The sequence below is a fragment of the Ammodytes marinus genome, assembly GCF_949987685.1.
Source record: "Ammodytes marinus genome assembly, chromosome: 14".
NCBI lineage: Eukaryota > Metazoa > Chordata > Actinopteri > Uranoscopiformes > Ammodytidae > Ammodytes > Ammodytes marinus.
Window position 1 is genome coordinate 29432018 of NC_137218.1, and position 25364 is coordinate 29457381.

General features: G+C 41.1%; 1 protein-coding gene across 1 annotated transcript; it reads right to left on the minus strand.

The window, feature by feature from the left end:
* Positions 1 to 551: 551 nt before the first annotated feature.
* On the minus strand, positions 552 to 24598 carry ei24 (EI24 autophagy associated transmembrane protein). Its single transcript, XM_080040685.1, has 11 exons — positions 24473 to 24598; positions 23113 to 23249; positions 20521 to 20666; positions 14495 to 14555; positions 14129 to 14195; positions 13915 to 14039; positions 9438 to 9557; positions 2830 to 2941; positions 2628 to 2739; positions 2028 to 2102; positions 552 to 1939 (listed from the first exon to the last, which is right to left on the minus strand). The coding sequence occupies exons 2-11, from the start codon at positions 23152 to 23154 to the stop codon at positions 1777 to 1779; spliced, it is 1023 nt and encodes a 340-aa protein (XP_079896811.1). The 5' UTR covers positions 23155 to 23249; positions 24473 to 24598; the 3' UTR covers positions 552 to 1776.
* Positions 24599 to 25364: the final 766 nt, after the last annotated feature.

Genomic DNA, 25364 nt, shown 5'->3' on the forward strand with positions numbered 1-25364 from the left:
CTTAGAACTGGGGTGACGTGATCCACATTGTTGGTCCTAGTGAGGACTCGAGCAGCAGCGTTCTGAATTAGCTGAAGCTGTCTGATTTACTTTTTTGGAAGGACACTGTTACAGTAGTCAAGTCTACTAAAGATAAATGCATGGACAAGTTTTTCTAAATCTTGCTGAGACATAAGCCCTTTAATTCTTGATATGTTTTTAAGGTGGTAATAGGCTGACTTATTAATTGATTTAATGTGTTTCTAGAAATTCAAGTCGGAGTCTATGACAACACCAAGATTACTGGCTTGGTGTGTGGTTTCTGACATAACAGATGTAAGCTGTGCGCTGACTTTTAATTGTTCATCTTTGGCACCAAAGACAATTACTTCACAACCACAATATCTGCATATTGTAAACCTGCTCTCTTATTATATAGAACATGTATTTGAGTTAGCTCCCTCTGTGCCCCCCTCACTAGCACATCTTGTATGTGGAAAGGGAAAGACAAAACTCTGAATTCATTGATCAACAAATTGAATACTGACCAATTTTATTGAAATTAGACGTATTACTTTTACAAAATCTCACTCACAAATATCAGTCTGCACGAACACAATTGCCCTCTAACAATAGTTGCACACCGTTTTCAAAATCATGGTCCCTCCCCATGGCCATGAGCTGATGAATGAGAGAGAGAGAGTGGGGGTGCATGGTGGTGGGCTTCTGGGCCAACATTCAGGATGTATTAACATTATATACAGCACAAATAAACAGCCCATGATCTGAAGGGACCAGGTTTGTTTGCTTCAGCTCTGGGGGAAAACTAGAGCAAGCGCCTCCAGGCTGTTAACCTATGTGTTAAGATAGAAAGATATGTGACTCCTTCCTATATTAAAGAACGTAGCAATGTAGTGTTTGAAGTGCAATAAGCAAAAGATGGATGCAGCAGCTTGGCAGTGTCATATCACCTATCCTCACCTGTTAAAATTCACACAGATCCAAACAAATGGTTGGGCAGCTTTTCCTTTGCTGGTGTCAACTCGTGACACCTTGAAACATGTGCATCTCATCAGACAGTGAAGTGAGATTTTAATGTGGGATGAGACACCAAGCAAACCTTAAGTCGACACATGAAAAGAGTGATTCACTCACTGTGATTTGGTTTATATTTCTAAGGTCATCCATCCTTTTAATAGCAGCTCTTCAACTGATTTGTATATTCTTATGAAACCAGAGCTCTTAACAGGATAAAAAGCCTCCCTTCTTAACTGTACAATGCTGTCATATGACAGAGTGAAATATCCATTTACCAGACAGCATTCCATCTGTAAAGAAGGAATGTGACTTGCAACATCAAGAAAACGTGTATTGTAGTTAAAACAAGAGTGTGCTCTGTTTCTGAACACAAACAAGCTCCGTCAAAAGCAAATGAATATCCTTCAGCCAAACGTTTTAAAACTAGCCATTTCTTGTGCTGTCATTTATTCAAGGAGAGTCACTGAAATGGCACATTATAAAAAAAAGAAAAAAAAAGAAAAAAGAGAAAAGCAAATTAAAATTCAGTAAGAACACAAGTCAAGAGCTGAGTATATAATTTGTTTGGAGTCGGAGGCGCGGGGCAGTCAATTGTTGTGTCAAACCGAAAAACGCATCTGGTGGTTGCTGTAAATGAAGAACCAGAGAATAGATAAAAACATGTAAACCCTTTGAACTAAACCGAATATCGTCTTCATCAATCTGCATCGAGTAAAAGCCTCTCTACGACTGCTTTCCTATTTCCTGGCGGTGGATCCATCAGTGTGTGGGCAGAGGTCTGTGGCGGGCCGGGGAGGTGTGGGGGGACGCCAGCCTGTCTGAGGAGGCAGACCCCGTCAGAGAGGACTGCAGGTGCACCGTCTTATGGAACAGCTTGTTGCTGATCAGAACAACCAGGGAGAAGAGACGCAGCTGGAAGTGGCTAGGAAAGAGGAGACAGACAATATGATTAGTCACTCTATGCATTGAAAAAAACTTATTTTAAAAAGACAAATGTATTTCACACTTACTACAGCTTTGTTGGGGTCTTGGCCTCATTGGCGCTGATAATGAATAGAGGGAAGAGGATGGAGAACAAGCAGCCACTAGGTACAGAAGAAAGAACAAAATTAAACTCCGTTCAGTAAATGCACCCTTTGAATATCCACCATGATTTGTGGTGTTTTGTATTTTTACTTGTGTTTTCTCAGTTATACTTATCAGAGAATCAAACATGTTTTAGTTCATTTCTGCTGCTTTCTAGCATTCAGAGAGGCATTTGTATATTTTGGAATGTCAAAAGGTGACATTGAAATTTGATAAACATTTGAGTTGAGCTCATTGTGTTACATGATGGTCAGGAATGAAATGCCAAATCCCATTGCCTTTACATTTTGCCTCAGTGTTTTCTTACTGAGGGCACAACCACAACATGTATCACTTGTTACAGAGGCTTGGCATAATATCAATAGCCACACATCTGTAGTCCACAGCTCAGTGACGCTGGAAAAGTAGATCATATATTAACTTGTTGATCTTGGTTACATCATTAAATTAATGTTGTAAACATTTGGACTACTCTATCAATATCAATGAACCTTTACTTGATTATCAAGAATAACAAGTTTTACCTGATGATGTATGAGGAGGGCAGGGCGGTCAGCAGAGCCATAGGCAAACCAAAGCCAAAGTAATAGGGCCAGTTCCTCTCAATATTGGACAGCCGTTGGTGCATCTCAATGCCTTTAACAAACAGACACAGTTTAGTTTGAGTTTTCCATTCAATCCAGAGGGTTTAGTATGGGTGTACTAGTAGTAACCTGAGGATCTCACCATGGTTGAACCAGCGATACTCAAAGCAGTACAGGGAGTAGAGCAGAGACATGTGGAGGAGGCTCACCATCTGTCCAATGGCATCGATGGGAAAGAGGCTCACAATCATACCCTAGACAACCATGAAAATACACATCACAATTATATTCACCGAGTACTGTGTGCATTTTCATTTCATTTGCTTTAGCTGAGAGTGGAGATGTTGTTATATTTGTTAGAGATCAATGCAGATCAAGTCGCTGCGTAAAATAAGTCCTCAAAACAAGAACAGCAGCCCTCTTCATCAGTTTCTAAAACCCCTAGACCTGTTACCTTATCCACATACAATTAAGACACAGGTAATGAAAGAAAGTACTTTTCTGATGATGAGCTAGCATCGTTTGTGAGGAGGATTTAATGGCACTGCTACAATATTCAGCAGCACAATGCCACAAAGCCTGCCTCTCTAAATTACAGTGGGTAAAACAGGAAGTAATCATTCCTAGGCCACATAATTTCCAACATAGGGAAAATCATATCAAATGATTTCAGAGTATTTGAATTTAGCAAAGCCTCTGCAGAGCATAACATGATACATGATCATGGACTTAGACTGATGGACATAGTGTCTGTCATAGACACCTGAAAGAGAACCTTGCTATGACCTGTTGAGAAGACATTGACCATTACACCCACTTTAACTTCAGCAGACCTGACGAAACTATTCACACTACAGCAGCTCAACAAGCTCCTGTACAGACTCCAGCTTCTTCTTCTCCCTCCTTTGCAGAACTGATAAGAGCACAACAGGATGTTCCCAAAAAATATGAACGTCCTCCGTTCTATGGCCCTGGTCACACACAATGCATTTGCTGCGCTTGTGTTTGCCTTTTATTGTTTTCTTTTTTCTGGAACGTGTTAAGATTATAGCATCCGTTGTACAGTCTATGGAGCAGACGCACAGCGCGCTCGGCAACGATGCAACACTTCAGCTCAGTAGTCTCGCCTTTTATTTTTCTTCTTTTTTTACCGTCAGATGGACGCTGTTCTCAGCAAAAATAAACAGAGAAATAATCTGTCCTCTGCCCGTGTTAACAGACCAGAGCAGTCACACCGGCACCTCACCAGCCCCACTATTCATCTCACCAGTCTACTCTTTTTCTTTTTTTCACCAGACGATCGCGTCTCTGCTAAAATAGATAGAGAAATAATCTGTTGACTCTGATTCACTGATTCTGTTGAAAATCAACATTTATTGAATGTAGCCTGTTATAAAATGATGTACAGCGCAGATACATTTACTGCTTCTCTATATGTCATCGGCCTGATATGCCTAACCTCCCTGGGACTTCAGACCCCGGTGTAAACACACACAGCCATTGTGGCCAAGGAACTAAAGGTACATGGTCGAGGAGTTCCTGGAACTCAAAGTTCAAAAGTTTTGGTGGAACAAGGCTTTATTTTACTTCTCCTCTTTCGGTTCTTATGTGAATTGGTGGCATCATGGCAGTCTAAAGTGTACTTTACAATGCTTGTGTGAAATAGGCTTGTTTTTGTAAGAAAAATTACCTAAATCTCTTTATCATGGCTATATTCTATGTTTTATAGAACATTATGTGGACTTTGAAGATATATGTTTTATTTATATATATATATATATATATATATATTTTTTTTATAAATATATTTTTATATATATATATATTTATATATATATATATATATATATATATATATATATATATATATATATATGTATTCATTTTATGGGTATTATAATGGCCTATTCAAAAAACAACGGAAATGCCAAATGTTCTAATCATTTTGGCCACCACTATTTTTCATTTTCCTTTATTTAACCTCGAAAGATCAATTGAGGGGTGACCCTCTTTTACAATGACATCGAGTTAATTACAGATACACAATGAAAATACACAACAAGCTGACAAAGAGACAACAACAATTAAAACATTCAGATCAATTGAATGAAGCAGAACAATAGCCCAATTAAAACAGTTACAAGTGGAGTGGGACTGATTCAAAATAATAAGTTTAAATTAGTTAACAGTTATGAGTGTATTTATTTTAATTGATGTTGTAGGCTGTTCCAGGAGTCAGGGGCACTGTGGCTAAAAGCAGTTTTACCAAGCTCAGACCGGGCGTATGGAACATATAACATGAGCATGTCAGTTGAGCGGGTTTGATAAAGGCCATCTGAAATAAGCAGCATTTCTGTCAAATATGGCGCATGCATATACAGGTCCTTCTCATATAATTAGCATATTGTGATAAAGTTCAATATTTTCTGTAATGTACTGATAAACATTAGACTTTCATATATTTTAGATTCATTACACACAACTGAAGTAGTTCAAGCCTTTTATTGTTTTAATATTGATGATTTTGGCAAAAAAAGTAAAGAAAAACCAAAAATCCCTATCTCAAAGAATTAGCATATTTCATCCGACCAATAAAAGAAAAGTGTTTTTAATACAAAAAAGTCAACCTTCAAATGATTATGTTCAGTTATGCACTCAATACTTGGTCGGGAATCCTTTCGCAGAAATGACTGCTTCAATGCGGCGTGGCATGGAGGCAATCAGCCTGTGGCACTGCTGAGGTGTTATGGAGGCCCAGGATGCTTCGATAGCGGCCTTAAGCTCATCCACAGTGTTGGGTCTGGTGTCTCTCAACTTCCTCTTCACAATATCCCACAGATTCTCTATGGGGTTCAGGTCAGGAGAGTTGGCAGGCCAATTGAGCACAGTAATACCATGGTCAGTAAACCATTTACCAGTGGTTTTGGCACTGTGAGCAGGTGCCAGGTCTTGTTGAAAAATTAAATCTTCATCTCCATAAAGCTTTTCAGCAGATGGAAGCATGAAGTGCTCCAAAATCTCCTGATAGCTAGCTGCATTGACCCTGCCTTTGATAAAACACAGTGGACCAACACCAGCAGCTGACATGGCACCCCAGACCATCACTGACTGTGGGTACTTGACACTGGACTTCAGGCATTTTGGCATTTCCTTCTCCCCAGTCTTCCTCCAGACTCTGGCACCTTGATTTCCGAATGACATGCAAAATTTGCTTTCATCCGAAAAAAGTACTTTGGACCACTGAGCAACAGTCCAGTGCTGCTTCTCTGTAGCCCAGGTCAGGCGCTTCTGCCGCTGTTTCTGGTTCAAAAGTGGCTTGACCTGGGGAATGCGGCACCTGTAGCCCATTTCCTGCACACGCCTGTGCACGGTGGCTCTGGATGTTTCTACTCCAGACTCAGTCCACTGCTTCCGCAGGTCCCCCAAGGTCTGGAATCGGCCCTTCTCCACAATCCTCCTCAGGGTCCGGTCACCTCTTCTGGTTGTGCAGCGTTTTCTGCCACACTTTTTCCTTCCCACAGACTTCCCACTGAGGTGCCTTGATACAGCACTCTGGGAACAGCCTATTCGCTCAGAAATTTCTTTCTGTGTCTTACCCTCTTGCTTGAGGGTGTCAATGATGGCCTTCTGGACAGCAGTCAGGTCGGCAGTCTTACCCATGATTGCGGTTTTGAGTAATGAACCAGGCTGGGAGTTTTTAAAAGCCTCAGGAATCTTTTGCAGGTGTTTAGAGTTAATTAGTTGGTTCAGATGATTAGGTTAAGAGCTCGTTTAGAATACCTTTTCATGATATGCTAATTTTTTGAGATAGGAATTTGGGGTTTTCATGAGCTGTATGCCAAAATCATCAGTATTAAAAAAACAAAAGACCTGAAATATTTCAGTTGGTGTGCAATGAATCTAAAATATATGAAAGTTCAATTATTATCATTATATTATGGAAAATAATCAACTTTATCACGATATGCTAATTATATGAGAAGGACCTGTATATATATATATATATATATATATATATATATATATATATATATATATATATATATATATTAGGGGTGTAACGGTACATGTATTTGTACCGTACCGTGACGGTACAGGCACGTATTTGGTGTTACAGAGGTGGACCGCGGTCCGTTTGTGGCGTACATAGCGTTATATGGCGAATGTACAGGCTTGTTTTGCTGTGTGGAACTTAAAACTTGTCGTCGGAGTTCCCCCCGGACCATTTAGCCTCCGGCTCGGCTCGCACGTGCGCAGTAGCAGCCAGCGATTGAGAGTCTCTTATCTCCATGGTGAGCATGAGGGTCAGGCAGTGTTGCTAACTTAGCAACTTTGTCACTATATTTAGCGACTTTTCAGACCCCTATGGCGACTCTTTTTTCAAAATAAGCGACCAATCTAGCCGCTTCTTCTGGTGTTATTGGCGACTTTTGGAGACCCTGGCTGTCGCTAAAGCATGTATCGCTCTTAACTTCTAAACAAGCAGCGGGTGACTCCGCGGCCACTCCCCCCGTCCCAGAGCACTGACAGGCGGCCGAGTTCTCACGCAGCAGTCAGAGCAAGAGATAAACAGCTCTCCACTCTAGTGTTCCGTTTGCGTCACTATTAGCAGTTATAGTAACCCTCATTTACAGTCTATCAGTAGTGCAAATTAGGGGTGTGCACGTGTACACGTGTACACGTGCACACCCCTAATCTGCACGTGTACACGTGTAACCGTTTAGTAAATCATAACCGTTTAGGAAAAATCAATAAACGAAAACCGTTTTTTTTTTTTTTTCAAATTTCAAAGTTTTTAAACATGTTCTGGAGACACGTGTTTATTGATTTTACATCACTAATAAACTAATTGGGGAGGATAAAAGCTAGTCTGCCGAGAATCTGTCTGTCCCTCGGCGAGTGTGTGTGAGTGAGTGTGTGTATCGGCGCACACACACACACGGGGAGTCGCCGTGCTGGGGCTCGACTCACAGCCGCGGAAGAGTGATGAAAGATAACCTAAAGATTAAAGTTACCCGGATGACGTGAACTACGCTCGTAAGTAGCCCGAACTTTATAACACCTGTTCAACATGCATTTAACGTGGACATGTAGAAAGCGATAGGCTATATTAATCAGGAAATGAATGAAGCGCGATTATGACGGCGAACGTGTGTGTGTGTGTGTGTGTGTGTGTGTGTGTACCATGGACCTATTATAAGAGGTGTGTAAACGAGCGTAGTTCATGTCAATTGTGTGTTTACAGGCGAACGAACGCGTATGTGTGTGTGTGCGCGCGCGCGCCTACAAGACGGCGGGGGCACGAGGACAATGACGTCACGGTTAACCGTGTACACGAAAAAAAAGGGGTCGTGTAACCGTTTACAATTTTTTGTAACCGTTCACACCCCTAGTGCAAATAAAGATGTTATACAGTGCTATCGAACAGAGAGCGAACTGCATGACGAAAGTCAATAGGAAACCGGAGCTTGCAGGCGCCCCCCTGTTATTCAAATCCCGTTTGAGAGATAATTTAAGATTCCAGGTGAATTATGAAAACAGTGATAGACGTTTGGAACAATGTCGGTTGTTTCACTGCGATCGCCTATGCGGCAACACGTCGAACATGCATTTTAGAAGGCACCAAAATAAATAAATAATAAAAAAAAAATACGGGGCGATAGTGTATTACAGAACAGTTAGTGGCGTTCGGGGCACAGAATCTAGGTCTACTATAGGCTACTGACGAAAATCACACAACACATTGCATCTATTTATTAACAATATTTATGAATTTAGGCTATATTTTGCTGCTCCAACTCAAATTCAGCCCAGCCAGGCGATAGTTAAGTTTCAGTTTCGTTTTCATCTCCGTGGTATACAGCCGTTTGGACCAGCTGATCGGCTCCCGACAGCAGGAGTCAGTCTGCGTTCCAGTTGTACTGGGAAGTCGGATTTATGGTGCCAGTGATAACTGAACTAAATGATAAAATAAAGTGATCTTCTCCTTCCTATATCTGTCCCTCCACTGCACACTCAGTCACTACTATCCATGCTAAAAGGAAGTAGGATTATATAACCTCATTTAGCACATTATTTTTAAATATTTTATATTATTTATTTATTTATTTTCTCCCCCATCTAATTTTGACGATTTTTAGAAAAATGTGTTGGTCTGTAAGCGCTAAGGGAGCATGTTTAAATAAAACCTGTGAACCTTAACTTTTAAATGTATTTTATTGTGCTACGCAGGCTTAGATATTAAGGTTTTGGTAGACTTGACAATTCATACTATTTTTTCAGAAAACCCTCAGGCATTAAGGACATGCATCCTAGATTGCCATAGTCGTCAATGGGTTAAGAGAGCTGCATCAATATTTTCTTTTTTTAAAGCCAAAAAGACCCATTAATAGCCTACTGTATATTTTTTCATTGCAATTTTAGTTTATACTGAACCTACACTAGTATTTAATAAGTATTTTATTTATTGGAGAATTGCAGCAGTATGTTTATATTTGTTATGCATTTTATTTGTATGTTACATACTGTCAGCTAGTTACTGACAGCTAAAGCTGTTCATTCTCTCTTAACTATGAACCGTACCGTACTGTACCGTACCGTGACTTCAAAACCGAGGTACGTACCGAACCGTGACTTTAGTGTACCGTTACACCCCTAATATATATATATATATATATATAAGTGATTCTTGAGAACCGGGACAAAAGGCCATCTTCCATATGTGAGCCAGCGCCTCAGTGTGACATGTACCTGGATGAGGAAGAGCGCCTGGAGCAGCAGGTTGAAGAGCATGTCTGCGATGATCTTACTGACGCTGGGAAAGGGCTGGGCCTTACATCCAGACACTTCAAAAGCTAGGTCAGCTATATCCTGCAACAGAGAACAACACTTTGATATGCCACTGCAACTAGGAACGCACAGGACCAGTGAGTTAACAGTTTAAACGCCTGCTGCCTCACTAGACAGACTTGGATCGCTACATTAACGGCTTGGTAATTGTCTAGAAGAATGTTAAGGCTGAAGGGCTTCTGAAACGTTCAACATTGGGCTTGGTTTTCTCAATGTTTTTTTGCTTATAGACTATTCTGAATGAGAACTTCTTGGGCAACTGGTTGGGGAAATGAGTCGCTAGGTGCATCCCTAACTGCAACAAAGCTAAATAAAACATTACAAATATAAGGATTTGGAACAATCTTGTATTTGGCTTTGTGATGGCACAAGATAAAACTATAAAACAAATTGCTGTTCCTGTGTAATAAAATTATTCTCATTGATTGATAGAAGCACTTGTAAGAATCCCAAATAGTTTTGCTTCAGGCAACAAGTCAGAATGTCCGGCTAATTCCCCCTCTGTGTATGGTGCTGTGGGCCAACAGACCCTTCAGAGTAGTGGAATAGTGATCTTCATGGTTCAGACCTGATTTTCATCAGATCTGTAGCAGCTGGAAGGCTTTTACTGTGAAGCAGCTGAAGTGACAGGAGTCCAGTTGATTGGTGACTTTGGTTCAACTCACTGCTCAATCAAAATGTATCGGTATCTGCTGGATATTTCCCCTTTGTTGGTGTGTTTTTGTATTTTCTTTGTTTTACATACGAAGAACCAGTATGAAACATTTAAGAGTGTTGAATAGGGTACACACTTTGTAAATATGGCATGTCAGACACACACAGCGTTCCAAATTATAAGGCAAATTAGATTTGCCAAGATTTTCCTAAATAGTCGATGCAAATCACAGTCAGTATAATTTTCAAGTCATCAACCGTTAGAGTATAATTCGAATTTTATTGAACAAACCTCCCAATAATAATTTTTCTGGGGACTCAGAACCAGTCAGTATCTGGTGTGACCACCAGTTGCCAAAACAAAGCAGTCTAGGCATAAACAGTACTATATAATATCATTATCATCAATTGTCCCCCCCACTTTTGAAAATGCACTCCAGAATGCCTGTTTGTCCCCCCCACTTGTTTAGCCAAATCGACGTCCATGACGCCGGTCAAGCACATCCCAAACATGCTCAATGGGTGACATGTCCGGTGAGTATGCTGGCCATGCAAGAACTGGGACATTTTCAGCTTCCAAGAATTGTGTACAGATCCTTGCAACATGGGGCCGTGCATTATCTTGCTGAAACGTGAGGTGATGTTCATGGATGTATGGCACAACAATGGGCCTCAGGATCTCATCACGGTATCTCTGTGCATTCAAAATGCCATCAATAAAATGCACCTGTGTTCTTCGTAGGGATGGGGCCGATCCGATCCAGTATCAGTATCGGGTCCGATATGGCCGAAATCTGCGTATCGGATATCGGACTGACAGCTCCGATATTAAAATCCGATTTTTTTTTTTTTTTTTTTTTTTTTACTATGTAAGAGCGAACATGCGCCGACGTTCGGTGGAGGGAGAGAGGACATCACTTTCTATTTTGACATACAGTACATATCAGTTTGTTAGCCAGTGAGCTAACCAAAGCTAATCAAAGTCAAGGAAGTGGAGAGGCTTGTGACAAATTCTACTATGTAAAATACAGCCAGAGAGAGGAAGACTGTTTAGACAAACAGACCACCACATATTCTAGTGGGGCAGAAGTGATCATTGAGAAGGATTTGTTTTGTGTGACTCTATAATTCTGCCTTTAAGATAAACCTTTTTGCATTTGTGTATATGTATTGCTCTTTTAAATTAGAATTGCTTAAGCCTTCCTAGCCTAATACATAAAATCACCACCAACAAAAAAATGTATAACAATTATGATATCGTATCGGTCAGTATCGGTAGATATCCAAACCCTAGGTATCGGAATCGGAACTAAAAAAAGTGGATCGTCCCATCCCTAGTTCTTCGTCCATAACAGATGCCTGCCCATACCATAACCCCACCACCACGGGCCACTCGATCCACAACATTGACATCAGCAAAGCGCTCACCCACACGACGCCACACACGCTGTCTGCCATCTGCCCTGAACAATGTAAACCGAGATTCATCCGTGAAGAGAACACCTCTCCAACGTGCCAGACGCCATCGAATGTGAGCATTTGCCCACTCAAGTCTGTTACGCCGACGAGCTGGAGTCAGGTCAAGACCCCGATGAGGACGACGAGCATGCAGTTGAGCTTCCCTGAGACGGTTTCTGACAGTTTGTGCAGAAATTGTTTGGTTATGCAAACCAATTGTTTCAGCAGCTGTCTCAGTGGCTGGTCTCAGACGATCTTGGAGGTGAACCTGCTGGATGTGGAGGTCCTGGGCTGGTGTGGTTACACATGGTCTGCGGTTGTGAGGCCGGTTGGATGTACTGCCATATTCTCTGAAACGCCTTTGGAGACGGCTTATGGTGGAGAAATGAACATTCAATGCACGTGCAACAGATCTGGTTGACATTCCTGCTGTCAGCATGCCAATTGCACGCTCCCTCAATGCTTGTGGCATCTGTGGCATTTTGCTGTGAGACAAAACTGCACATTTCAGGGTGGCCTTTTATTGTGGACAGTCTAAGGCACACCTGTGCACTAATCATGATGTCAGATCAGCATCTTGATGTGGCACACCTGTGAGGTGGGATGGATTATCTCAGCAAAGCAGAAGTGCTCACTATCACACATTTAGACATATTTGTGAACAATGTTTGAGAGAAATGGCATTTTGCTGTGAGACAAAACTGCACATTTCAGGGTGGCCTTTTATTGTGGACAGTCTAAGGCACACCTGTGCACTAATCATGATGTCAGATCAGCATCTTGATGTGGCACACCTGTGAGGTGGGATGGATTATCTCAGCAAAGCAGAAGTGCTCACTATCACACATTTAGACATATTTGTGAACAATGTTTGAGAGAAATGGTAATATTGTGTATCTGGAATTAATTTTAGATCTTTAAGTCCATCTCATGAAAAATGGGAGCAAAAACAAAAGTGTTGCGTTTATATTTTTGTTGAGTGTATTTAGTGAAATCAAAAGCTATTTCAATCAAAAACATCTTAACAGGCCAAGTTACATGTTAACATAGGACCCCTTATTTGATATCACCTTCGCAATTCTTGCATCCATTGAACTTGAGAGTTTTTGGAGAGTTTCTGCTTGAATATCTTTGCAGGATGCCAGAATAGCCTCCCATAGCTGCTGTTTTGATGTGAACTGCCTCCCAACCTCATAGATCTTTTGCTTGGGGATCCTCCAAAGGTTCTCAATAAGGTTGAGGTCAGGGGAAGATGGGGGTCACACCATGATTTCTCTCCTTTTATGCCCAAAGCAGCCAATGACACAGAGGTATTATTTGCAGCATGAGATGGTGCATTGTCATGCATGAAGATTTTACTACGGAAGGCACTGTTCTTCTTTTTGTACCACGGAAGAAAGTGGTGAGTCAGAAACTCAACATACTTTGCCGAGGTCATTTTCACACCGTCAGGGACCCTAAAGGGGCCTACCAGCTCTCTCCCCATGATTCCGGCCCAAAACATGACTCCACCACCTACTGTCTGACATCGCAGCCTTGTTGGGACATTGTGGCCATTCACCAACCATCCACTACTCCATCCATCCGACCATCCAGGGTTGCACGGCACTCATCAGTAAACAAGACTGTTTGAAGATGAGTCTTCATGTATTCTTGAGCCCACTGCAACTCTTTCAGCTTGTGATCATTGATTAGGGGTGGCCGAATAATAGGTGTATGCACAACTGCAAACTTCTGGATCCTACACCTTGAGGTACCAGAAGCTTCAAATACCTGTCTGCTGCTTTGTGATGGCATTTTAGCAGCTGCTCTCCTATTCTGATGAATTTGTCTGGCAGAAACCTTCCTCATACTACCTTTATCCGAACGAACCCGTCTGTGCTATGAATCAGCCACAAATCTCTTCACAGTACGATGATCACACTTAAGTTTTCGTGAAATATTTAATGTTTTCATACCTTGTCCAAGGTATTGCACTATTTGACGCTTTTAGGCAGCAGAGAGATCCTTTTTCTTTCCCATATTGCTTGAAACCTGTGGCCTGCTTAATAATGTGGAACGTCCTTGTTAGTAGATTTCGTTTGATTGGGCTTACTTAGCAAACTGATTATCACAGGTGTCTGAGATTGATTTCAATGATCCAAAGCGCCCTGAGACACAATACCATCCATGAGTATCCATTAAATACAAAAAATTAAATGTTTATGACACTTAATTCCAATTTGCATAATAATTTGGAACACAGTGTATGTGTGGAGAGTCTGACCTGGAACCAGATGGCGTTGACTATCTTGCTGAGGACAAAGAGAGGGAGGACCCAGAGAGCACTGAAGACGGAGGTGAGGATGAACTCTAGCCAGGCCCACACACTGCCATGGAGGGAGGGGTCACCTGCAGGGAACACAGTTGGGTGACTGACAGCCTAACAGAGCTGAGAACATCATTCACTAGCAGCCATACTTGCATACAGCAATACATACCGATGATTTTAGCTGTGAGAGTCTGCAGCAGGGGGATAAACACCCGGTAGAAGAGGAAGAGACTGAGCTGCACAGAGACAATGCAGTGAAGAAGGTTAATGTTCAACTCGTGCCTCTCTACAACCTTATACAATCTACAATACAAAAAAAAGGAAATAGAATTTTTTTTAAAGCTTTTTGAGATTGTGTATTTATATAAATTACATTCAAGACATTGTAATACTTCTTTTAGGAAGTGCAGACAGCATTAAAAGTATTATAAGACCAGTTTGTATTAACAGGTGGATAAGCACAGCCATACAGAAGCCTTATTACCACGGAAACCCCAATACCATAGTGTGTGAGTGATGAGGCTTCACATCTTACCCAGAACACTCCTCCATTCCAGGCACAGCACTGGACAATCCTGCTGGCTACTTTGGGATCACTGAAAGAGAAGATAAAGAACGACAATGTCCATCAGTGTTGAATGTTAAGGGTCAGTTGTGTAGGGGGTCAAACCTATGGACAGCTCTGTGCCGCCACCGTGCGGCCAAAACACTGCAGTACACCTTTACCTCTTCAGGTGGGCATATCCAAACGCTAGCCGGAAACTCCACCCCGGTGGAAAACCGGGACCTTTAAAAAGGATGCCCCGCGGCTTCCTCTTTCTTTCTCGTGCTCGGTGTTAGCTGACCCACATATAGAAACAACAAGTCTGTACAGACCTACAGGGCCTCCTTCGATCCCTGAACCAACCACCACGTGTTTTACTAAAGTTATCGCCTGCGGCCGCGGCGATATCCAAAACGACGAAGTGAGTTGAAGCTGTTCCGTTGGAACGACCAGAAGGACTAGGAAACAGGCGGTTTACCTAGAAACTTAGCCTCTTGGACCGCGGACCGGAAGCCGGTCGATTTGTTCCCGACCGCCATCTTCCGCACAGAATCAGCAGTGCCCTTTTTGCCTCTCTCCTGCGATCGGAAGACCGCAGAGACCAGCTCCCCGACCGCCAAAGGCTCGGAGCCTGGATTGGATCGCCGTCTTGCGAGCCCCGTCAGTCCGGAAAGGATTGGCTGCCCGCCACAACGACGAGCAGCGGAAACTAGGTTTCCCCCAAGTGAGATTTTGGCATATAATTACCTGGGCAGATGTTTAGTTATTATTACTTTTTAAAGTGTGAACAATACTGTTTATTTTCAAATTTGTGTTTGCCATTTTGAACAAGCTGTGTGATCTATCTCCGTTTGTCCTCCCCCACGGAGAGCCAGAGCGGGAAAGTTTGATCATTTTCATTCAACGCTGCAGTGTGGTTTTAAGTCTGCTGTATGTTTCAAAAACCTCACACCTTTCTTTTTCCCCCTCCCCGCGCTCAAGCGTGGTCTTTCCTCCTCTTCCTCTCCTGCACGCACGTACACACACGTTAGATAACCCTTATGGTAGTCTTTATCAGATAGAATTGGTGTTAAGATCTTTGGTAGAATCCCTTTTAAAGAGCTAGTGGCTTTTCGAAATTCCCCGCCTCAAATCCCTTCTAAAAGGTAGACGCCCTTTTGAGTACCCGTGGTAGTCACTTCCCCCATCGGGTGGAAGTAGAATAGCCTTGACTAGCCTAGCCATCCAGGGACGCCATTTTGTGGTCTTAATAACCTAGCCTATTTCGGTCGCCATTTTGTGCCTCTCGAGTCCTAAGTCACGTGAGAACTCCCCCGTTCCTTTTCTTACTTCGTTTCACCCACACACCACACCCACACACACACACTCACTCAGACGTACCCACACACTCCCTCACTCACTCACTCCCACACACACACCCATATTGGTACATGGCTGTATAAACAACAATGTTCTAGACGTTTTTCTTTGATTAAGTGTATTTGCTTTATGCGTGTATAAAACGGATGTTACCTTAAGTTTCATTGTGGTTAAAATAAATGTTCTTATATTGTAACCAGAAGTGTTTGTGATTTATTTGTGTGGATATTATTGGAGTGTCAACAATCAACAAGTGAAAGATTCTGTAGCCTTCAGTGTTAAGATCATATTACCAAATTTATAATAGTAATTACTTGATTACATTATTTTATGGAAATGATCATTGAGACTAGGATTTGCTAATGTTGATTTGTTTAACTGAACATTAAGCTAATCAACATTTGAGAATAAATCCTTTGATTAAACGAGACAATTTGCTATTACTTTTCCATTCTTGAATGAATGCTGGTGACCCTTTTGAACTTTAATAAATTATTAAAGTATTATTAATCATCAGATTAATTTCTAATAGCTGAATTAATCTGAACCACCTGTACCTGCTACAGTTGGATTGAACTTGTTCTTGCTTAAACAGAGTCAAACAAACAGCTGTGTTAACCCATTGATGACTATGGCAATCTAGCATGTCCTTAATGCCTGAGGGTTTTCTGAAAAAATAGTACGAATTGTCAAGTCTTTTATTTTTTAAGATATTTTTTGGGCATTTTTATGCTTTATTGATAGTGCAGAGAGACAGAGGTGAAATGGGGCAGAGAGGGGAGTGACATGCAGAGAAGGACCGCGGGTGGGAATCGAACCCGGGTCTGCTGCTGGGCCCGGCCCGGGAGAGGGACGCCTTACCAACTGAGCTAAAGGCGCCCCCACACAGGGCCTGCGGTAGCCAGGGGCCAGGGTGGGCCGTGCCCACCCAAATTTGGGCTGTGCCCACCCAATCAAAAAAAATTTTTTTTTTTTTTTTTAGGTGGAAGTCCAGACCCACTATCGGACGGACCTGTTCATTCGCTGTCCAAGAAAATGTCAAATAAAATTCAGACAATTAATTAATACTAAAGAATATACCATTACCATGCATTGCTTCTAATTGTATATTGGGTGGGCAAGACAGCCTGCCTCCAAGTTACCCACCCGCTTAAAGTGGTCACTGGTCAGCAGAGCCGGCCCGAGGCATAAGCGAAATGAGCGGTTGCTTAGGGTCCCGACTGCCAGGGGGGCCCCCCCAATTTATTTTTTTAGTTTGTGTGTTTGATATCAACATCATATTATGTAAATGTAAATTATTAATTTAATTTAAAAAAGTGTTCTTCTGCTTCGTTCCTCTCACTGCATTTAAATGAATTCATTAAATTACAGAAAAATATGTCCCGTAAAAGAAAAAGAGCACCAAGCCCATCCCAGAGGACCCTGCATAATATTTTTATATTATTTCAAATTTATATTTCTATGGAAAATCCATGTGTCTTTCTTCAATAGCTTCTAATTCATCCGACCCAGTGTCTCCAAATTATTTGTTCACACAAAATTCCTCAGATTTAGCCTCTTAATTTTCCTCTCAAAGTGCACCAGATTCATGCATTTCACTTTAAAAAGGTAAAAAAAAATCTCCCGGGGGGGCATACCCCCGGATCCCCCTAGCAGAGTTGTGACCTCGGCTGGCTACTATTTTCACCCAGCTGGACATTGGAGCCAATAGTGGAAATACTATATATCTATGTGTATAGTATATAGCTCTGGACTACCACCATCCAGGTTGCCCAGTCCCAAAGCTTTCTCTTCAATCAGCTCAGGCTGCCTACAGTTAATACTGCGATTAAAAAAAAATTATATTGTATATAATGTATATTACATGTTATTCATAAACATTTTGGAGAAAAAAAACATGCAAGAATCAAATCTCCCACACAGCAACACTCAGTTTATTTGCATATTGTGTTCTACACAAAAATCAGATGCAGAGATCTTACAAGGGCAAAAAATGTATGCGCGCGCTCGCATCTTCGGTCTCTCTGCCCAGTGTGCCCACCTAAAATTTCTACAGGCCCACCCTAATCTGACTGTCTAGAACCGGGCCTGATTTGTCAAGTATACCAAAACCTTACCATCTAAGCATGTGTAGCACATAGAAACATGAAATAAAATTTATTTTCGCTCCCTTAGCGATTACAAACCAACACATTTTTCTAAAAATCGTCAAAATTAGATGGGGGGGGGGTAAAAAAATAATATAACATATTTAAAAATAATGTGCTAAATGAGGTTCTAATCCTGCTTCCTTTTAGCATGGATAGTAGTGACTGAGTGTGCAGTGGAGGGATAAAGATAGACGGATATAGGAAGGAGGAGATAGCTTTATTTTATAATTTAGTTTAATTATCACTGGCACCATAAATCCAACTTCCCAGTACAACTGGAACGCAGACTTAAGGCCGAATTCCACCGGCTGCCTCTCCGGTCCTTCTCCGCTCCAGCACGATAGCGGAGCTGTCATTTTTTACTTTAGTCAGTGGGTGAGTTTCCACCAAGTCCGCTGCACCGTCTCTCTGCTCCGCTGCTGCTCCAGCTGTCCGGTGAAATACACACTGCTTCTATTTCTGCCGGATGCCTGAGCTCACCGCATCAATTTAGCACAGAACACATCGAGATAGACAGGAACACAGGCGCCGACAAAACAATAAAACCTCCGCTTAATTTTCAAAATAAGACACTTGGTGTGTTCACTGCAGGTAACAATCTCAAAACAGAGACACATACAAGCATGTCCACTGTTCTTTTACTCGTTCAGATGGGAACAATAACCTTCCTTGCGTTTGTTGTTGTGTAAATACCATATAGGAGAATCATATTATCTAGAACGATCGCCCGTCACTTTTATTACCGCGGGAACTCCTCGGTCTCACGACTCCAGCTGTTCAGCGGTGCTGGCCGTGCCTGCTTTGAAAACGGAGCCAGTGGGTATTGACGGACGTGGGCGCACGGAGCAAAACCGTTGGACACCGCACGCGCAGCCAGTGGAATCAGAAATCACATACCCCAGCTTTAAGTCCCAAAGTGACATACTCAACATCCTGGTGTGGTGGTTATGTGACAGGTACACAACAAGTGAAGGAATAAGCTCATTTTAAAAAGCTTGTTTTTTGTTACTAAAGGGGAGTTTAAACCCATTCAACAATTCAAATGCTTTAATAGTGTGTCCTGTATTACATGTAACCTAGTCTGACCATATTTTATGAACAAATGTATATAGAACAAGTTAGGAAAATATTGCTGTGACATATACGTCACATCAGGCCTTTAGCCTTAAAATAGTCATGGAAATCCTGATGTCCTATATTTGTCACACTAACAAAAATGGTAATAAGCTGATCAATTAATTTAGCTGTTTCAATTATTTTGAATTAATATATTTTCTTTTGTTCAATTCAAAGTACGTTTGAACAAATATAAACAAAAATGAATGACAACACATTCTTCTAGTAGGGTTAAAAAATTAAAAAAGGAAGGATTAAATTTAGGATTAAAAAAACAAACATCAGCAATGTGTTCTATGTGGTCCACTTGGTTTGTGTTATAATTTATAACCCCCATAATTTTCGTTTAAGGAGAAATGGATCTGGGTACTTATGGGTTGACTCAGAACTCTGATCTAATATCACCTCTGCAATTCAGAAAAAAACAGGCCAAACATTTTTTCTCAAGATAATTATTACACTTCCGAATCAGAAGCAATATTTAAGAAAAAAGTAGCTGTAGGCATATATAACTACAACTACTTTTTTCTATATATTTCTATATATATAAAATATTTAGGCAGGCGGTTCTTAAACCATGTGCAGCAAACAGACTGTCACTACTTTTAAATTGGGAGTGTAAGACACATTAGGGGACAGTATCGAAGAGACTGTTCCTCAGCAAGTGATCACAGTTACTACATCATTTCTATATTCATATTAAGCTATTTAACAAGGCTTTCCTGTTACTTTGGGAACATCACACAGCCTGACATAAATCTGCTCTACGTCACAGATGTTAGAAAACTAAGTGCAACAGAAATAATTAATTGTGAATGTAGAGCATGGTCACCGTGTGTAAGGTGGCTGCCTATATGAACGACAGAAGGGCTAAGAATACTGATCAGATGAATGATCGATCAAACGTAAAACCATCAGGAAATGATAAAAACACCCCGATGGAGTGATTTTGCTTCAGGGACGTGATGTGCCACACTTTCTTCAGCTGCAGCGTAAAGTGACAACAAACAAACTGAGCGAACATACCCGCACAACTCACTTCCTGAAACAGGCCACAGACATAGAAACATTCCATTGTATAAGTATTGTTTGCCTGTTCAAAGAACCAGGGGATCTTGTTGACAGCACCTAGTCCCAGGCTGTGTAAACTCCTCTTTTGATAGGATTTTTAGGATAAACTCTTTCTAAAGATAAATGTAGTCATTTAGTTGGTGGAGAATGTGTGAAATGGTGCACAGCATGGGAGGTGCCCAGGAAGCTCTACCTGGGAGGATCATGTCAAGAGGAGCTGCTAAAAAAAACGGGAACATATAAGCATGATGCAGGAGCACATCTGACTGCACTCTGGCTTAAAGTAAGATGAATAGTTGATAGTGTGTGTGTGTGGCCTACTTGTCCGGTTTGCGCTCCTCACTCTGTGCCCGTCTCTGAGCCAAGGCTCCGCTGGCTCTTCTCCTCCGCTGCTCCTCCCTTTTCTGCTGGATGCGGGCATCCAGCTTGGAGATTGTTCCAATCCCCAATATGGAGTCCTTGATCCCCTAGAGTACCAAGACAAAGAGAGACCACTCATAATCTTTCTGTTTAGCAATGACTTGTCAGGGCTGTACGCTTATTTTTTTAGGTGGTAGCACTGGTGCTAGCAAGCAAAAAAATTCAGTAGCACAAAAATAAATTTGGTAGCACACAAAGTAGGCTATGATTGAAAACTTGCATAACCTTAACCCTTGCATTTTGCTCTAATTACCTTTGAGCATGTCATCCTGGTCTCATTTGAGATTCACAATTAATATGATATCCTAGTGTGTGCAGTAATAATTGTAGAAAAATGAATAGGGGTGCACTGATTGCAATTTAGAAAAAAGAATCTGACCTGCCAATTGCAATTTTTTGCTGATTCAGAATTATTATTATAATGTCCTTCTGTTAATTAAAACCAAACTTTAAAACATTAAACATAGCCTATTAAATAAATAAGTATACATATTGGTACAATTTAGGATAAATTAAATAGGTTGTTGTGAATGTGTTGGGAGTAGCTTTTCAGTGGCTTATTTAAAACTTTGGTTGCGTTCCGAATCGCATACTCGATTTTTACTTTCTTTTTTCTATTCTACATACTACATCCGACGATAAAAATAATCTAGTTAGGATGCAGTAGGCATACTATTGGGACTCAGGTTGTGTTCCGAATCACATACTTTCTACTATATAGTATGTAGAAAGAAGATTAGGATGTCCCGATTCTTGTGGCCAGATTTAGGATGGTTAGAAGTACCCGGATGACATACTTCATGCGGCCAAGATTGTTAGTGTTGAAAAGTGCATCCTATTTGGGCGATTCTGACCCACAATCCAGTGCGCACGAGAAGTGACGTCACATCGACGAAGCCTCCATATGAAAACAAACGGGGATGCGACGGATATAAAAGCAAGAGGCAAGATCAAGGCGCAATGTTATGATGAAATAAGAGAACGTTGGTTTCTAGTTTTTTTGATGTGGTTTTTACTGAGAGGGTTTTTATCATGGGAGCTGCTTACAAAAAAGAAAAAAAAGAAAAATGTCAGCTCCTTAACTTCCTCTCAGGTGAGGCGAAGATGGCCATATATATAAGCAGAAAGAACAGAGTGGAGAACAGAGAAGGGCAGGAGGCAAAGGCAGTGTGGCTGGTCAACATTAGAGCAAGACTCTGGCTAGATTTTAGATTCTATAAACACATTGGAGACTTAGACGCTTTTAAACAGCGCTGGTGTTTTAATGATGTTGTCTGTTCAGTTGTTGATGAAGAGTTGGTTTTTGCACAAGTTTTTACTAGATGAATATTTTTTAATCATACTGGGATTTTAATACATTAGCACTTTGTTTGAACTGTTGAATTGTAAAAACTAAATTTGTGTAAATAAAGTGTTTTGGAAATCTCTCTCTCTCTCTCTCTCTCTCTCTCTCTCTCTCTCTAATTGGCATGACAGTTTTTTAAAAAGCAATATTGCCAAAGCAAACATCAAATAATTCAAACAAATATTCAGACAATACACAATGTGTCAAAATAAAACAATATACAATATGAACGATATATACATCTGTATGAATATTATATTGTGTGTGTGCCTCAATCATTTACTCTCTCTCTCTCTCTCTCTCTCTCTCTCTCTCTCTACTCGCTGCTAGAATCAATCGCCTCGTTTGAGAAGGAGCCGTCTTGCTAAGACCTGCGCAATTATCGGTGCTGCGCCGCTGCTGAATGAACGTGGGGGAAACACTGCTGAGTGATAAAGCATATTACTGAAAAACAAAGCTAGGGATTTGGAGTTGACATAGGCCTATGTACGTTATTTTGCCATTATTTTACTGGTCCGGCCCTCTTGAGATCAGAGAGGCTGTATGTGGCCCTCGAACCAAAATGAGTTTGACACCCCTGGGTTACAGGCTTGATGCAGGCATTGCAAGAGAAGGATTTGCAACAAAATATTAAGTCTGATTAACTTTAATTCATTTTTAGTCTATCTGTTCCAATACTTTTGCTCACCTAAAAATGTGGTGTTCCTTTACAAATAATGCTATCTTCACAGTTGTGTATCAGATCCAAATGTAAATACATGGAAATGAAAGCTGAAATGTTGATCTATTGTTTCATATTCAGATTTTGGTGTCAAACCCAAATGTTCCCAGTCTACAGCAAAAATAAAGGAATTGGCCTCACTGTTCCAATACTTTTGGAGGGCACTGTATATCGCCGACCAGAAAATGTTGTGAAGATGGGCATGAAGATGTTTTGCTTGAGCAATCAATCAATAATATACAATAAAACCATGTTGTTGCAAAGAGAATAATGGTTAATTGGCTTAGGCTACTTACTGTCTGGGATTTATGTTGGCAGTGAACTCGGAGCAGAAATACATTAACACTGTATACTTAAGTATTTGTTTATTTAGTATCGTCATCACTATATTTAACAATGTAACTGCATATCGTGTGTGTGTGCTGACCGTGGCAACATTGCGGACGAAGGCCCTGACGCTGTCTGTCATCTCTGGAGCGGCTGCAGATCCATCAACTGCGGAAGGTGGGGGGGCTGGTGAGCCGGGGGTCAGCTCTCATGGCAGGGAGGGGCTCACCGACTAACCTAGGACAGCCCAACACCACACGCGCACACACACACTGGTTACCAACAGAACAAGACATGCCGGGAGAAACAGCTGCTCCTCTATTCTGGAGTCAATCAGTTTTATAAGATCGAATTTGTCTACTTCATTTCACCACCCATGATAAATGTATCCAATACTAGTGTCAGTACAATTAAACTTAAAGGCCTACTTCACCGGTTTGAATATGAAGGTGTATTGAATTCTGAGATCCTATGTAGTATAAATGTGCAAACAAAATTGAAATCGGTTCATCCTAGCCTGAGAAAAGGCAGAAAGAGTGTTTTTTAACCCTATATTTCTCTTTCTCGTGGCATCACAGAAAGAGAAATATAGGGTTAAAAAAGAACGTACTTTGTAAATATTACTGTGATGTCACAGTAAAGGACATCAGTAATATTTACAAAGTAAGTTTTTTTTAACCTTATATTTCTCTTTCTGTGATGTCACGAGAAAGAGAAGTATAGGGTTAAAAAAACACTCTTTCTGCCTTTTCTCAGGCTAGGATGAACCGATTTAAAATGTTTTCGCACATTTATACTACATAGGATCTCAGAATTCAATACACCTTCATATTCAAGCCGGTGAAGTAGACCTTTAAGATAAACTAATACATCTAGTGCTTTTAAAAATAGTTTTAAGAACAAGCAATACAAAAAACACACCTTCTGGACGGGACACCGCCGCACAGATGAGAACAGTAGGCTAACTAACTTGATGAATAGTGTTAAATAAAGGGAGGGGGTCTGTTATTAGCTAACGTTAATCTCTGCTTAATAAATACTACCATTGTGACTTTGTCTGCATGGTTATGTTACACAACAGAAACGCCACAAGATGAGTGTCAGTTACACTACTCCCGTGACAAAGTGAAATGTTGGCCCTTGTCTCATGGAGACACTTGTTTGTAGAAGTTAACGTTAGCAGGCGGACTCAGTGTGTTCGCTCCAGATAGATAGCGTACGGTCCGTCTCGATATGTAGCCTACATACCCTTACTGTTGAGCTAGCATGCTCAGCAGTATCAAACCGGTCTCATAATCATTGGCATGCGTTGTTTTGTTTAATGATGTGCTAGCTTAACCCTCTGTGCTGCTAGCTAACTGTTAACACTCAACAACTAATTTGACTGTTGTGTTTTCGTCAAGACAACACCGCAACAAGCGTGTAAAGTCGGAGACACAGCAGATGTATAGCTTGCTTACCTCATGCAACAGGCTCGAGGTTATATCAACTTCGTCAATTCTTAATTTTGCTCCCTGAGCGTGACGACAACAACAACACCAAACAGACACTACAGCAGCCCAGCAGCAGCCAGGGCCGTGGAAAACATATTGCGCAAGCTCCGACTTCTAAGTCATATGGGAAGTGTAGTCCGCCTTCTTCTTCTTCTGTATTGTTTTTTGGCAGTTGGCAAAACCTTATAAATCCATTACCGCCATCTACTGGTATGAAGTATGTGATATTCTCTGAAAACTTTTGCCATTTTTTTCTTTTTGCTCCAGGGGATTCGCCCGGAACCCACTCAGGCCTGCCCAGACCATGGCCCAGACAAATGACTGGGCCCACTTTACTCTTACTGAACTCGTATCAATGTGCATGATGCGCTAATTCCAACATAAACACATACCTCTGTACATGTATTTGGAGGGAGACACAGTGAACGGGGCTACACACTCGGACACACAAAGATGAACACACTTAGAGGAGAACTTTTAAATGCATCTTTATTCTTCCAAAAAAATTAAGCATAAAAAAAATAAACAAATGGGGCTAAAAGATACATTTTCATAATCCGTATTTGTGAAAAGGAAAAGAAAATATAGCATTAGCCTTTTTGTAAACAGGCCTTAGAACATGATGAATAAATAATAATAAAACAGAACAGAACTAACATAAAAACTGCATCATCAATGCAAGCTTGACCTTAAGAAAAAAAAACATTGCTGCAATTATAGTATGGGTCAACATGTATTATCCACAAAATATCAGAAGCATGGGCTAAAGACACACTAAAGCAGGGCTGCAGCAACAGACACACATATCAAGGTTGACAAAGCGCTTGATATAATAGTTCTACTTCAAGCTTATTCTTTG

Coding starts and splice junctions, on each gene's coding strand:
- ei24 (XM_080040685.1), bottom strand. CDS start 23,154: ATGACAGACAGCGTCAGGGCCTTCGTCCGCAATGTTGCCACG. Junction 2,942..9,437: donor AGGCGCTCTTCCTCATCCAG/GTACATGTCACA, acceptor ATGGTTGTCTAG/GGTATGATTGTGAGCCTCTT. Junction 2,740..2,829: donor GTATCGCTGGTTCAACCATG/GTGAGATCCTCA, acceptor TGTTTGTTAAAG/GCATTGAGATGCACCAACGG.